This window comes from Neolamprologus brichardi, chromosome 17 (genome assembly GCF_056152115.1).
Source record: "Neolamprologus brichardi isolate AB-2024 chromosome 17, ASM5615211v1, whole genome shotgun sequence".
Taxonomy (NCBI): domain Eukaryota; kingdom Metazoa; phylum Chordata; class Actinopteri; order Cichliformes; family Cichlidae; genus Neolamprologus; species Neolamprologus brichardi.
In genome coordinates this window covers 33,949,737-33,966,223 of record NC_142120.1, presented here as the reverse complement: position 1 = coordinate 33,966,223, position 16,487 = coordinate 33,949,737, and the positions used below count along the sequence as shown (strand labels likewise).

The 16,487-nt window shown below is 41.5% G+C and overlaps 1 protein-coding gene across 1 annotated transcript; it reads right to left on the bottom strand.

The window, feature by feature from the left end:
- Window positions 1-4,323: 4,323 nt before the first annotated feature.
- slc38a2 (solute carrier family 38 member 2) lies at window positions 4,324-15,166 on the bottom strand. The gene is made up of 16 exons (XM_006806463.3): window positions 14,807-15,166; window positions 13,510-13,614; window positions 13,313-13,391; window positions 13,098-13,213; window positions 11,475-11,548; window positions 11,291-11,383; window positions 10,866-10,941; window positions 9,439-9,521; window positions 9,186-9,244; window positions 8,753-8,905; window positions 8,576-8,655; window positions 8,354-8,454; window positions 6,914-7,038; window positions 6,670-6,814; window positions 6,479-6,576; window positions 4,324-6,095 (listed from the first exon to the last, which is right to left on the bottom strand). The coding sequence occupies exons 2-16, from the start codon at window positions 13,605-13,607 to the stop codon at window positions 5,994-5,996; spliced, it is 1,482 nt and encodes a 493-aa protein (XP_006806526.2). The 5' UTR covers window positions 13,608-13,614; window positions 14,807-15,166; the 3' UTR covers window positions 4,324-5,993.
- Window positions 15,167-16,487: the final 1,321 nt, after the last annotated feature.

Below are 16,487 nucleotides of genomic sequence, written 5' to 3'. Positions count from 1 at the left end.
AGGCTTTACTAAGGTGGGCTCAGAATCTCATCTCTGCTTTTTGCGGATGATGTGGTTTTGTTGACTTTGTCAGGTGATGGCCTCCAGCTCGCACTGGAATGGTTTGCAGCCAAGTGTGAAGAAGTGCGAATGAGAATCAGCACCTCCAAATCTGAGGCCATGGTCGTGGCTGTGGTGTGCCCACTCCAGATCAGGGACGAGTACCTGCCCTAAGTGGAAAAGCTTAAGTATCTCAGGGTCTTGTTCAGGAGTGACAGGAGAAGGAAGCAGGAGATCGAAAGTGGATTGGTGCTCTGGCTGCAATGATGCAAACGGTGTACCAGTCTGTCATGTTTTTGGAGGCTAGCTCCAAACAAACATCTGCAGCTTGGCAGTGTTTACAGCACTATAATGACCAGACCTAATTCTTTTGAAAACCTTACATCTTTCCACAGGTCTCCACTTCATCAGACATTAACTAGACACAGAGCTGGATGAGACCAGCACAAACAGCGGCCTATTCGACGAAGATGAAGGATCCATGGGGTAAGGAAAGCCAGAAGCAGGGGAGCTGGAGAGGTACCTTTCATGTCCATTCACTGGAGATGTGGATCTATTGCATGGCTTTCCTCACATCAAGAAGCTGTCGATCAAAGTCAATACAGCTCTTTCTGCATCTGGAGCTTGTGAAGGACTTCTCAGTCATGCAGGACTCCTCTTCACTGCTAAACAGTTAGAGCTTCACAGAAAGAACCTTGAGAGCAAACTGCTGCTGAAGCTTAACCATCACCTCACTGAGTGATGAAATGGCACGTTTTTGCTAAATATGCAGAAATAAATGCACACCCACACAACTAATGGTCAACTGAGCTGCCTTGTATGAACATACGTTGAAGATGCCTCGTTCTGTTTTCTCTGAGGCTGCTGTGCCATTTGGAGCCAAAATGAATATAAAGTTTACAGCATATCTTGTCACTGGAAATTGTTTGCAGTGTTTATATATTTATATTATTTACTGTAGGTATTGGTGAAAAAAGCTTTATGTTGTGAAAAACTGAAATCTGGAAATTAGAATTGTTGTGCCTTATTTTGTTGATGTTTTTACATATATTTCATTTCAAACAGTTACTGGCTACTTGAGTAGTCTTTTCGCCAAGTACTTTTTTACTCTTACTTGAGTAACTTTTTTGACGACTACTTTTCACTTTTACTTGAGTAAATATATTTTAAAGTAATGCTACTCTTACTTGAGTACAATTTTTGGATACTCGACCCACCTCTGGTTTAGTGCCATATTATGTTAGGCTGGTATATTGTTGAAAAAGGAAACATTCTGTTCTAATCTTCAGTCTCTTTTTCTTAAAGAAAAAGGGGAAATTGTTAAGATGTATGTAACCTACCTACTGGCTATGCGCATGTGGGAAAGGGGGGGGCGGAGGTTTTATGTGGGGACTTTCCACTTGTTGTAAAAAGGAAGGCGACCATTAAAGGTGGAATTCTAATGTCAATTGTCTGATTATTGGACCATCAATAGTACCAGCCAGCACTTCAGTATATAAACACAAAACAAGGAGCAAATAGCCAGCTTTGTCAGTTATGTAGGAGCCATTAGGCATATGTAATCCCCAGCTTCCTGCAGATGCAGGGATCAGCTGGAGCGCCGCTTCATTCACGATCTCGTGCGAGTGTACATTATCTCTCCATTTACGTAACTCATGCCTGGCGCAGCAGGATTACCTCAACTTAGCTGCTTTCCCCCTTGTGTCTCTGAAGGGACACCATTTGGGTGACTTCCAGATATCTTGAGTACTGCGAGTGGACTCTCGAAAACATATATATAAATATTTTTTGACCCAATAATCTGATTTCTCTACAGTTGGTTCCTGACAAGCTGATTGTGATCAATTCCAGCAGATGCTGCCAGTGTGAGTAAGAAGGCTAAAAAGCACCTGGCTGATGCAAGATGGCTTCGGTCTTTCTACATAAGTGAGCAGACTGACAATAATGTGCTGAATAACTAGCAGGGGGCACTCTCACTCACAATGAGATGCATTTTTAAAAAAAATATGAGGCAAACAAGACTGCTGGTACTTCAGCTGAGAAAAATTTGAACAATTGTAAACGTTTAACCCTGGCTCTCAGCATAGCTGGACTGGTATGCCCGATGGTGATTTTTCGTTTTTATGGGCTGATGTTTATTTGTTTGTTTGTCTGTTTGTTTTTTGTAATGGTATAAACATTTAAAGGCGTGGATTGGCTAATTGGTCATGATCGACTCTAGGCTGGACCAATTACAGCCAATGAGGTTGAACTTTAAAGTTCTGTATTGAGGTGAAAAGGAACGCGATTTGTCCCATACTTCAGCTAGAATGAAAAAAAAGACGCAAAGCTGGAGTTTTTCTGCGTCTTTACTCTGCACAGCTGCCTCTTCTTCTCTCATTTTCTCCCCCTCCCTCTCCTGTTGCTATTTCAATCATGAAATTGATCAATGATCAGTTGATCAGCTTTTCTCTCTTGTTTGTTTATCGTCCCCTTTGCGCCAGAAAGAGGAAACAGGTGGAGGTCGCGCTAAACAACAGCAGCACGTTTAAGCTTGATCAGCTGTTGTTAGAATTTATTTAATATTACTTTCTAATATCAGCTGATGTTTGCTGGAGCCACGGCTGTAAAAGCTGCTGGTCATGATGTCGGTTTGGATATGTGGTGAGAGGGAAACATGAAGATGAAACCAGGAGACGTCCTTACTGAATCATCAGAGCTGAACAGGTGATGGAGAAACAGGTTTACCTTTTAGGTGACATGAATGAGTTGAAGGGAAGTTATGAACTGTTTCTGAGAGACAAATAACACCAGGATCCTTTTTTTATGTAGCTGGCGGCTGGTAACTGTGCAGGGGCGAGTCTAGCAAAGTTTTGTCAGGTGGGCCAGGTAGGGCATTAACAGGGAAAGGGGGGCACAAAGAAATACTTTTCTTTCTTATTTTCATTTTAAATGTCTAGCTTTTAATAAATAATTATCTGAATCTTACAACCAAAGTGGTCATCTGATGTAAAATGTATAGAAATTCATTATTGCATATAGTAAATATCCATCCATCCATCCATTTTCTTCCGCTTATCCGATGCCGGGTTGCGGGGGCAGCAGCCCAAGCAGAGAAGCCCAGACCTCCCTCTCCCCAGCCACCTCCTCCAGCTTATCCGGGGGAACACCAAGGCATTCCCAGGCCAGCCGAGAGATATAATCTCTCCAGCGTGTCCTGGGTCTGCCCCGGGGCCTCCTCCCAGTGGGACATGCCCGGAACACCTCACCCAGGAGGCGCCCAGGAAGCATCCTTGTCAGATGCTTGAACCACCTCAACTGGCTCCTTTCGATGTGGAAGAGCAGCGGCTCTACTCTGAGCCCCTCCCGAATGGCCAAGCTTCTCACCCTATCTCTAAGGGAGAGGCCAGCCACCTTTCGGACGAAACCCATTTCTGCCGCTTGTATTTGTGATCTTGTTCTTTGGGTCACTACCCACAGCTCGTGACCATAGGTAGGGGCGTAGATCGACCGGTAAATTGAGAGCTTTGCTTTTACACTCAGCTCTCTCTTCACCACAACAGCATCCGCATCACTGCAGCCGCTGCACCAATCCGTCTGTCGATCTCCTGCTCCCTTCTTCCATCACTCGTGAACAAGACCCCGAGATATTTAAACTCCTCCACTTGGAGGAGTTTAAATATTTCTAAAAAAAAAATTTCTAATTCCTAGAAATACTGAAGATAAGGGTTTTTTGACAGAAACTAGTTGCATGTATGTAGAATGTTATCACAAGTGAGCCTTATGTTTATCACACCTTCAAAGTGGGGACATTGTATGTGGTTTAGAGACATCCAGGTGCCACAGGTAAGGGAAGTGATGGGTCACTACTCAGGAATCTGAGACCAGGTGACCATGCTTTAGCTACGGCGGAGTCAGATGAGGAAGAAGAGAGAGGAGGGGTGACGCACCGGCAGTGTTTTTTTTGACAGATGTTTTTAATTTTTTTAGCTCCTCTTTTCCCTCATGAAGCTTTTCCTTTTCTCACACTGTTGTAAATAAAAATTTATTTTCATTGATAATAAAGTTTACATTGACCTGCTGCACCATCTCATGGTACAAAATGGTTTACAGCAAAATATGGCCTGGGTCTATCTAAGCTTGGTCTCTCTCTTTAGCACAGTGCATAGGAGTTTTGGACATAAAAAAACTAAACATAGTAGTTCTTCCACATCCACCCCCCCCCCCCCCCCCCAAAAAAAAAAAAAAAAACAAAAAAAAAACCCCAGTCCAACAGAGGACAAGAAAGAGTGTACACAGCTCAAGTTACCATTTGTCTTTGATTTATTTGGACAGTAATTACAGGATATACATAGTGTTTCATTGAAACAACAGTGTAACACTGATGGGCAAAGCCCTCTTTGCTCCTGAGGTCAAGAGATGGTTGACGTACTCTCAAGCGGAGATGTGCAGAAACAACATTTTGCTGTGTTTGTGTTCAGGGGCCAAAAAGGAAAAGAAGACTGATACCGCTCAACAACGGGGCTTTCACACAGTTCCTAAACGAGAATTTCAGTCAGTCTTAACGGAGAAGAACCGCTGAAGCTCCGATGCACTGAAACAAATTCGGTATTAACCACCTTGGGATTTGATTTGTTTTACAGCTCCAATACAACATTGTACAAAAAAAAGCATATTTACAGGTGAACTCAATAGATATATATATATATATATATACACATATACATGTACACGTACAATATTATATAAATATAGTAAAATATTTTAAATTACATTGATTTCACGGTCTTCCATAAATAGATGACAACATTTCGGTGACGTGTGAATGTTGGAAGCACAGTGTGCCATCTACGACAGGCTCTCCACTCGGTGGGAAGGAATCCGCGTCGCGCTCTCTTGTTCGTTATTGTTTGGTTGAAGGTGTTCAAGAGTGCAACCTGTTTTTAGTTGTTTCTTAGGTTGTTGGTTTTTTGCAAGTTTAACAGGTATCTTATAACCACGGCATGTGGTCAAAATTCAAAGTATTCTCCCATAAAGAAAAAATTTCAAGTTTCCCACAACCCCTGAGTGGGGGGAAGTGGAACCGGGAGGCTCGCAGGCCTTCTCAAAGCAGTAGTGTCGTCGCTGCGCAGACCTTCAGCAGGTTATAAAGACTAAATACAGTTTCAGGAGAGACCTCACGCAAGAACCTCTGCAGCACCCAGTGCTAGGTTTGAAAGGGCAGGTTCTGTTGAGTGACGCACAGTTTTACAAGGAAAGCTGACACTGTTAACAAGGTTGCAGAGACTTGGTACAAATACTGAAATAGGCTGTGTTAGGCCTTGCCTGTGAAAACTGACAAGTGTGCTGATTTTAAGTGCTTTTCACTATATAATTATGCTTTACAAACACAGTTTTGGCAAAGTTAAAAAAAGAAAAACTGTTGTAAAGAACGTAACTAAGAAGGTTAAACTTTCAAGTCTGTTCCCACTTGTCAGGATTTGGAAAATTCACAAGGTTTTTCTTTTGTTTTGTCAGCAGGATCTATTGTTGCCGAGCTCAGAGGACACAGTTGCAGCGTACCTGAGCGTAAGCTCTATTTTGAACTCTATGACTATTTCTTCTGTGGCGTGAGGCACGTTAAAAGAATTTAGTTTTCAGCTGTACCTTTAGTAACTATTCAAAAATAAAAGCAAAACAAAGCCCCATACCTCAAACTATCAAAACACGAAGAATAAAAATGAGCAAAAATGACAATGAAAAAAGTTGCAATAAAAAGAGAAACAAACAAAAAAAGTAAAACGCCGACGTTGTGGTCTATCGCAGCATACTGTACAAAGTTCAGATACATTCTCTTGGAATGGCATGGTCCGTCGCTCAGCGAGTCGATGCTGAACATGAAGTGAGTTCTTGTGTTTTTCTTTGTTTACAATAGGTTTGATGTTGGTTACAAGGATGTCGAAGAGCCAGCAGCACACAGCAGGAGAGCTGGAGGTTTAGTGTCCGCTGTCGCTTGTGGCGTTCTTGATCCAGTCCAGGATGATGAGGGTCATGCTGCCAAGCATGACCACAATACCGAGAATGAGGAAGACTAATGCCTAGAGAGGAAAATAAGATCACAGTTAGCTAATGTGTTCATTCACACCAAGTTAAATGAAACCTTTCACAGTTCAACAAATGTGTAATTTGTTGTCTTCGGTTCAGTATAAAGCTAATTATCTTACTTTAGCTTAGCAATGCAGAAGATAAAGCTCATTTGTTGCACTATTTGTGTTATCCTTTAGTTAAAAATATGAGAATTAAAGAAAAAACAATCAAACATAAGAATTGTGGTTTTGAACAGAGTTAATTCAAGTGTTTGCTTAATATGAAGTTAAACTAAAGGGCTAATTACTGCAGCTACAACCGTGTCAAATTCTTGGCAAGGAAACAAATAAGTGTAAAGTTCCAAAACTGTTCATTTCATCGAACTCCATCTTACCCCGATCTTTTGCCTAGACTTCATGGACTCTTTCTTGACCAGTCTGATGTAGAAAGCTGAAGGCAGGATGAAGATGAGCATGGCAGCAGCAGAAGCGCCTGACAGAGTAAAGATATTTGGCACTTTAGTCACAATCCTTTCTTTTACTGTTGCTAAGATGTTATTACAGTATCTTGTATGCAGACACATACCTATAAAGCCAAAGATGTCCCTGATGGTGGGAACAAAAATAACCAGGGCATTTGTGCCAGCCAGCAAGAACACAGTGATGGCAGTGTGGCGAACCCAGCTGAATCCCTTAGAAGGGCACAGGAGCTGGTTGACAGTGGTACGAATCTGCACAATGAGAAAGACACAGGGAGGTTATTCCACATGACCTATTATTTGTAGTAATTCATATTTTAGAATCTCTGTGACATTTTTTTTCAAACTTACAGGGAAGAGGACAACAGGGACAGTAAGGGTGACGGCGGTCAGCACGGCCAGACGGACAATCAACAGGAGCACATCAAACTTGTACACTTTGGTGTAGGTATGCAGCAGCTCATCTCCCACGTGCTCTATAGACAAAGACAACAGATGTCCTCCACTTAAGTCAGGGTTAAAGTCATCTACTCATCTAGAGGACTGTACATGGATAACTAATGGTTAGAACCTGATACCATTTTATAAATTAAATTTTAGAAAAAATTTAAATTTGCATTGTTAGTCAAAGATTTTTTATCATGAAGTTCTATAAACGCAAAGTAAGTAAAACCTTATATATTATATCACCCATATTTATGTTTATATGTGCCATTAGGATTAATAGCATAAAAATTAGCTTCATGACAAGCTAAATTCCGCTTTCATATCTTTGCAATCAGTGTAAAGGTGGGAGTAGCTGCTAATTAGCTTATCTTAGTATCTTAGTAATTTGGCTACATGCTATTTATATTTTTAAGAATCTGTGCTACATAAATAGTAAAATAATAATGAGAAAAATGCTAGCGCTTCAGAGACATCTCTGGATCGAGCTAAGCTAACCAGCTAATAAAAAAAGCAAACATGTTTTGACTCTGTTTTTTGGGGTCTAGTTTTTACATTTTCCTTTGCCTTAAGCTGTGTGCTTATTCAGATTTTTTTTAAATTTTCCCCATTTAAAATTTATGTTCCACATAATACACATGTAGCCAAGTTGCTTAGGTAAACCGCAAGCTAAGCTAACTGAAACAATGGTTTGCTAAGCCTTGTGGTTTTACAAAGGTTTGCAGGTTGTCATTAGCATGCACAGCAACAAAAAACATTTCGTTTAATTTTTAACACCCTGTTATGATATTTTAATGTAAAATAAGTGTTTTACTAGAACAAAAAAGCATTTTTTTGTTACATGTATATTTAAGCAAGAGGTTTACCGCCACACACCACCTAGACTTCTATGTTGTTTTAGGAGTATTTAAGTAGGTAAAACAAATATCATTTTGCAATGTCGACTCATTCCGACTACAAACTAGTAGGGGGGGGGGGGGGGGGGGGGGGGGGGGGGGCACGCCACACTGTCACAGTTTTCACTATCACTCTCTTGTATAACTGCTGGTAAGTTCCGGGAACATTTCTTGGTGGTCTATCAGTTGTTTTTGTCATGACACACGGGAACACAAACACACTGCTCAGTGGCATCAGGTGGGTTTTTTCACAGTCTTGCATAACTACTGTTCCTGAAAGTTTCTTGCTTAACCTCAGATGACAGAGCCCATTTAACATTTTGTATAACTTCTTGTGAACTGGTATAGGTGTGTGTTGACATTAACAGCCTCAAGAAACTAAATTTGGTTACATTTTTTCCCCACGTAAAAAATTTGTGTACATATTTACATTTTTACTGTCTTGACTTACGGTTAAAAGTCAGGTATCCAAAAAGGGCAGCCAGCAGGTACATGATGAACATAGCCAGGAAAGAAACATTGGCGACATTCTGCATCTTCTTGCGGGAACGGCTGTTCAGCAGAGAGTTGAAGACATGTTTTATTTAGACAACAGACAAAAATGACTGTACAAAAGTTGTAAATTGTGTTTTATATGTCAGGGAAATTTAAAAAGACAGCAGTGTATACTCACTCTTTGAGCTCGTCGTACATGGGCAGGATGGCGGGGTGGCACACAAAGGCGAAGGTAATAATAGGGACAGCATAAACAGTCTAGGGATGTAAAAAAATTCATTATAACTAACGTCTAAAAAGTAGAAATGATTTCATTATGGTTTATTTCAGTTCTACAGATGTTCTAAGTCGTTACCTGTGAGTTGACGATAAAGTATTTTGGCTTGCAGGTGTCCTCGTCAGAAGTATTGTCGCTGTGTAAGCTGTGTGAGATGTTCAACGAATGAGTCGAGTTGTCGTCGTTAATATCAGGGAGAGGGCATGGGATCTGGAACTTTTTGATGATCACCTTGAAGGAGCAGAGAGCAAATTTCCCATTTTAGCTCCTTATTGTAAAGAAGCAAAGGTTCATTAAAACCACATTTACGGCATGATCAGAAACTTGACTGTTTCATTCATTTGACTACATTTTTTAAAACAAAGGAATCCCGCTCTGTTGTGTAGGAGGAAGGGATTTCGCTGGAAGACGGAAACTCAATTGGCAAAACAAGAACAGCGTAAAGGATGTGCGTAAAGGATGTGCGGTGATGCGCTAACATGAGGAATGAGGAAAGGTGTGTCATACTCACCACAATCAGAAAAAAGACCATGCACAGCAGTGACAGACCACTCGTGTAACCAAGGTAACCTGAAAGAGTGAAAAACACAATCATTAGCGATGCCCTCCTCTATCACGTCACGCTACGGTATTAAGATTTTAAAGCTTTTGAAATCTTGTACGCGTGCAAGTGCGTCACTGACTTTGAACCCAACCCTGTTCAGAAATGCATCTGACTCGCAGCACCCACCCACAAAACACACACACACACACACTTTCCTTACCTAAGTTCTTTAGCAGTGACAGGGGCAGGATGATGCCAACACTAACCAGCAACACCAGGTAGTCACCGTTGATGTACCATTGACTGAAATACAAGACAGAGCATGTCAGTGTTAGCTGATGGAGATCACCAATGAATAGGTAAAGATTTCTGTAGCTGTGTTAAAGGGGCAACACAGGTTGTTTTGCAGTGTTCTACTGTGAAATCTACTGTCAATGAGTTTGAATTTTTTGTTAGTTTTATCATCTTTCTTGTGTATATCTTGCATATTAAGAACCACAAGTAATTTAATTAGCTCTGTGATGCCGAAAGCAGCACGCTGAATCTACTTTCCTGTGAAATCCTCTGCAGCTTTTAGGGTTGATCAAACCTCTCAGCTGCTGCTCTGACACGTCTTGCCAGGCCTCTGCGCACTAGCTGACAAGAACTGGCCTCCGCAAGCATGACTGCATAGCTTACAAAAATAGATGTAACAAAGCGGCACAGAGGAGAGCGAACTACATCAATTTTTTAAACTCGAAGCCGGGTGGCGGTGAGATCATCCCGCGCTCCATCTCTGTGCGGCACCAGCTGCATTTTCTAAAAGGGCTCTTTGAAAGAGCCGCTCAGAAAGACAGAACACTGTCCGTCCATTTAAAAACAGCCAGACAGTCCTCCTACACATCCCGCCTGTGCTCCAAGCAGAGCGACAAAGGCGCTGCTTCACCTTCCCCGACACTCAGCACTTGAAAAACAACTGGCAGCCATTTTGCTTAACATGTCCACCTCGAGTGCTTCTTTCGGGCATTCCGGTTCTCTTTCATTCCTTCTGGGAATTTATTTTTTTCACCAACACCAACACCTCCCTTTTGTAGTCCTAGTGCAACCAGCAAACATTCCTATTGGGGCGAGTAAACCATGCTGTATTGACATTTAATCTACATCTTTGGCTTCACGACAAATGGTCTGGTGGTCTGATCTGAATCAGATGTTCCTTGGACAGAGGCCAGCTTGACTGATTTGTCCTTGGATTTCTTGGAAATAAGTCTACAACCTCCAGGTTCATCATTTGATTTGTTAAAAATATTTATATAAGTAATGCGCCAGTTTCAGCAGTGTTTCTTGTGTTAGGTGAAATAAAGCAGTGAAACATGAAAAAGAAAGAAATGGCTTGTATTACTATAAAGCTTGAAAATTCAAAGCCACCAAGCAGAGCGTTTAGCTGCTAGTGGAGCCATCCAGCAGTGTTTGTATGACTTTCTCCTTTTCATGTAAACACAGCTTATGTTTGTTTACAAGAAAACACCACACGGTGCCTTTAAAGAGGTCATGTCGGCCAGTTTGAGGCGCTGTGTCTGTTGGAGCGGTGCGCACAGACATGCAGTCATTTCTAACTTTTCCAGACCTGCGTTTGTGTGTGGAAGCTGCTAAAATATCAAAGTCACTCACTCGTCGTTGGCTCCTGTGAAAGCTTTTATAACAGTGGGCAGCTCGTATTTCACGATGTAGAGGTAGCTCGACATGGCTGTTGGGGAAAAAACAGAAAAACAACAACAACAGCAGTTAGCACATTTTCCTGTAAAACTGAGGGAGAAAAAAGAAAAGAAGGAAAAATAAAAATAGCGATCTCTAATATTTGGCAAGGGGCCCAGATGTTCCAAAGAAAAGAATCATGGCATGCTTGTATAATGACTCAAGGTTTTACTGGAAGCTACAAAAAACAAACAAAACAAGCTGGTTTCTATCAACCAAGGTTTCCCCCCGTGCCTTCCCCCCTCTATGCTCTTATTGCAGACACAGAGGAGCAGTGTTTTAGCTTTCTGAGTGAGCACATGTTGGATCTATTACAGTTACATAACATTCATTTTTCTTACCTCCAATGTTCTGCATGGTGATGGAGAGGGAGGCTGCGAGTTTCCCCGGTGTCCCGAAGGCTTTGTAACCCAACTGCTCGTACACCAGTGCGCCTAAATACACAAAGAATTGTGGATTTAGAACAACAGTATTTTTAAAAAAATACACACTTGGCATTTGGGGATGTTTGTCTGATAGACTTACCCCCTTCATTGGCCGTCTTCAGCAACAAGTGCACAGAATACAAGGAGAAGATGGCGACAGACGCAAGAAGAATCCTGTAAACAGACAAGGGAGAGCTTTAGCTGTATGTTTACCTGCGACCTTGATATAATTAGATTTTAAAAAAAAAGAAAAGCAGAAAAATCAATGATGAAATGTTCTGATCAAGGCTGAAGTGCTGAACATGGGCCTTTGAAGGCCAGTTGAATGACAAATGTATTTTCCTGACTGGTGAACAAACACATTGACATTTGGCTGACGTGAAGGTCACATATTGCTGTGCAGGGTCTACTGATCATGTCTCACATCCCTTCTCTCTTGTGATGGCTCAGATCTCGTGTGTTTTGGGAGAATTTGCCATTAGGATGATTTCTGCTCCAAGAGCAAAGTGTCAGTACCTTTAGTGTTTATTTCGAGACCTGAGCGTGCGCAAGTTTGCAATCTGCCTTGTCAAAAACAAACCCAGAACTCTAAGTTCTTTGAGTCACAAGCAGCATCAGCAGGAATACAAAGGACGAAAGGTTTCCCTGCCCCTGGGATGCTGCAGAGGCAGCACTGTACACTCGGCATTATTAATAGTTCAGATGAAAGTAAATCTCTTGGCCTTCTGAGACTTGTCTTTGATAAATGCAATGTTCAGCTGTGTGTCCAGCTGCTTTGGTGGCTGCTCGTCTGTCTATGACATCCTTATTCTGTCTCATCTCAGTTTGCAAAGGCTTGATCTGCTTTACTAGCACCAGACAGTACTTCAGCATATAAACACAGAGACATAAGGAGCAGGTAGCAAGGTTTGTCAGCTGGGTAGGAGCCATTAGGTGTTTGTAATCCCCAGCTTCCTGCAGATGCAGGGATCAGACTGGTCAGCTGCAGCTCCATTCATGATCTCCTGCAAGCGTACATTATCTCTCCATTTACGTAACTAACTCGACTTAGCTGCTTTTCCTGCCACTCCCTTTTGTTTCTGACTCCCAGAGATGTCGAATACTGCGAGTGGACTCAAAAAAATATTAGATTTTTTTTTTGGACCCAATAATCTGATTTCTGTCAATTGGTTGCTGACAGGCTGATTGTGAAAAGTTCCAGCAGATGCTGCCAGCGTGAGTGAGAAACAGAGGGCTAAAAAGGAAAAATTAAGAAATGCAGCACGCGGCTGATGCAAGGTGACTTCAGTGTTTCCACACACACAAATAATGTGCTGAATAACCAGCAGGGGGCACTATCACTCACAATGAGATGCACTTTAAAAAAAATCTCAAGATTGCTGGTACTTCAGCTGAGCAACATTTGAACAATTGTAAACTTTCAACCCTGACTCTCAGGGTCGAGCAGCTGCATAAAGGACACATAAACACTCTGCTGGCGGCGAAAAGTCATTGTGCAGAGTGTCTACAGCACAAGCTGTCACACCAACGCAACAGACCATACCTGCCCGTGCTTGTCTGAGCCGAATGCGGATTATGAAATAAAAACACACCAGTTTTGAGTCATGCTTATTTGGTTTTCTTTACATCTTAACCTCTTGACTCTGGTGTTAGCTTAAGGAGTTTCTTTGTTTGTTTCCTTTTGCCTCTTTGCATTGGACAGACGTAAGTAATAGATGCTTACACAAACAGGGCGATGCCAGTGTTGGCCATGGCAAAGGACAGACCCAGGATGCCACTGCCCATGATGGCGTTGCCCAGGTTGAAGACGGACATGCCAAAGGAGGCACTACCCTGGTGCTGTGGAAAAGACGCAGGACGGTTAGGGCAAGATGAGACATCACATCACTGGTTAAAGGAGAAAGATAAATGTGCTGGAGGAAAAAGAGAAGCTCTTACAGATTCAGTAACATACTTCTTCTTGCCCGTGTGTTCAGGGAGGAAGTTTTGGCACTCTGCGTCAAAATCGGGGTATTGGCTTTAAAAGAAAAGAGAAGAATCAAGAGTTATTTTTGTGAAGTGTGGTTTATACCATGTGCAGTTTTCAGTTCTTGATTAAATATTTTTCACTATAGTGTGTGTGAAGTGAGCCTTACCCATCCAGTGGCACCTTCTTTGGGCATGGGTATTCACTGCTGTTTGAGCTGCTGCTGTCATCTTCTGGAGCATTGTTGAAATCTCTCATCTCTGGCATTTTAAAGCTAAAAAAAAAAAAAAAAAGTTATTTTAACTGCTAATTAACTGTATTTCTTATATTTCTGTATACTGCGTCATTTCCTCAGTCTTTCCCCCCCATTTCTAGCTGTGCGCGTTCACGCTGCCTTGAGAATAATCAATATTATAGTGGCTCCACCGCAGCGTTACTCAGGAATCTGAGACCACGTGACCATGCTTTAGCTACGGCGGAGTCAGATGAGGAAGAAGAGAGGAGGGAGGAGGGGTGACGCACCGGCAGTGGAAAAATACCAGACCGGCATCACCCCAACTCTTCCATAGATACTGACACACATACAAAAGAAAAAAGCCGCAGTACACGCGGACAAATGTGACACTTTGCGCACATTTCCCCCTTAAAAATCGTCTTAAAATCTGGACTTTTCACTTTACTTTTTCTTGAAACATCACATTTTAGAAACTGCCAATGAAACAAATAGGTGACAATCAGACATAGTTGTCTAAATCGGGCATATAGTAAAATAACCTTCGTGGATGATTTTTACGCACATGAAGATCCAAACAGAGCCACAATGGCATTAAATGGTCAGAGCCATTTAATGCCATCATTCCCATGACCCGACCGGCTCCACTGGAAACAATGACACGTGTTGTCCCTTTATGGGCATGGCTCTCCCATTTTGCGCAGCGGCCGTGGCTCAGGCGCAGGGTTATCTTTAGAGCCTTTTCAGATTACACACAAGAGACACTTTTCTATGTCTTCCATTTCGCACTGTGTGTGTTTTGTGATCTGTGTGGCAGTAAAAAGCCCGTGTCCTAATACATGCCCAGCACTGCAGCATCACTGTCAAGCGGACACTCCATTATTCATTTATTTGGATCAGGGCTGACCTAATAAGAGAAAACGCCTCGGGATTCTCAGACAATGACATGTTATGAGTCTTTAGTGAGAGATCTGCACATGTACTGTGACAGGAAATCATTCTGTTTCACACTGATTAGCTTTTAACACCCGATAACAGACGATTTTTAATTAAAGAAAATACCTCGCATTAAAAATAAAAAGGTAAAGACATAAAATGCTGTAATAATGTGCAATCAGAAACTGTGCAGTGTGTTAAAACTTGTAAAGATTTGATTTTTTAAATTTCAAATACTGTTCCGCCCACATCCGCCAATTTTCCCTCTGCCGGTAAACGAGAATGTCGACATTCTTACCTTTTGAAGATGTCTTAGGATGCCTGAAGATCCTTTCAGTAAGAAGAAAAAAACGTCCAGACGATTTCTTTACAAAAATCAGCTGATCCTTGAAAAGACTAGTTTTTTTTTTTTTATATATATATATATTTATAAAGACTGAAATTTTGAATGAATGAATGGACCTACTAGTAGACCAGATCTGACTTTAAAAAGCAGAAACTGAAACAGGCCAAGGAGCAAAAAGATAAATAAACCGAAACAAAAACGCGAAAAGAATTTCGATGTATTGACTATTTGAATCAAAGTCCAAGAAATGCGGCGCGCTCGGAGAGAAAGCCCTGTTCTGCTATAAAAAAGGGGCGAGGGCTCTTCCTTTTATAGATGAACATTGCATCAGCCCAAACCAGCAAAGAGGGAGGAAGAGGGTGGAGACCTTTTACGCACAGTGACGTGGTTTGTGTACAAACAGATTGACTTTCCCTCGCTGGAAAACCACGAGCGCTCTCTGATACATTTACAATAGTCAAACCACATAAACACTACACCAGTGCTACATAACACACACAAATGTCTAAATCCGTGGATAACTAGGCTTTACTTTATTTTTTTATAGTAACATTTATATCAGTTCAGAATTTTCCGTTTAAACGTTCTCATTACTTTTGTTTAATTTTATTTTTACTCTCAAGTAGCTCTACGCTGGAACTCTCTCATGGCTTTTTTGTGCGATTAGGATTGCTCTGTTTTGAAGGCAGAACTTGGCCTCGCTGAACCCCACAGATACACTGTGAAGCTAGTTAAACGCTTTTTCTTTCTTTCTTTTTTCTTAAGTTAAGGTAAAGTGAAGACTCGGAGTGCACTCTGAGGGCCGGAGTGTCAGTCTAGATCAGGATGTGCGCGGAGCTTCAAAGCAGACCTCCCCGTCTGAAGGAGATTACGCACAAACGCCATCATGTGACGGTTATCCTGATCCTTATTCACGCTGCTGGCTCATCTTGCCAGGTCAGGTGTGTGTGTGTGTGTGTGTGTGTGTGTGTGTGTGTGTGTGTGTGTGTGTGTGTGTGTGTGTGTGGTGTATAATCTTCTACTGCTCGGGTTTTAAGTTTATTATTAATGCTGACTGAGAACAGTACAGTTTATGGTCTGGCTTTTGACTTACCTGTAGATAAAACATTTCCTTCTGTTGCTACACTTCAGATAACAGTCCAAACAGAAGTCATATACAACACATGGAAGGCAGTACTTGCATTAGCACTGTGCTGTTCACTACCCTCTATTTAGATTATGCTCACTGCTACAGTGTTATCATTACTCTTACACGTGTTAGATTTTCAACTGTTTCTTCTGTCCTTCTCTTATTTGTTTAAACAATATAAGCAATAAACCCATAATCAGACATGTGGTTACTGAGTGACAGACAGGTGCAGTTCATCTTTAGTTGAATGGAAGTGAATTGGATTTAAAATTTCTTTTAGTCAATACACTCACTTAACATCCCACTGACCTGGACAACATATTACCATTACCATTACATATTATCCATTACTACAAGATCTACTACCTGCATCAGTGCTACTCTCAGTAGTTCTTGTACTAGTACTCCTTCTACCAGAGTACTGTTTCTATATATAAAACCACTAAATGTACTGATGCATGTGCAGAACTAGTTGTACGGTTAAAATTTATTAACGATTTTTGC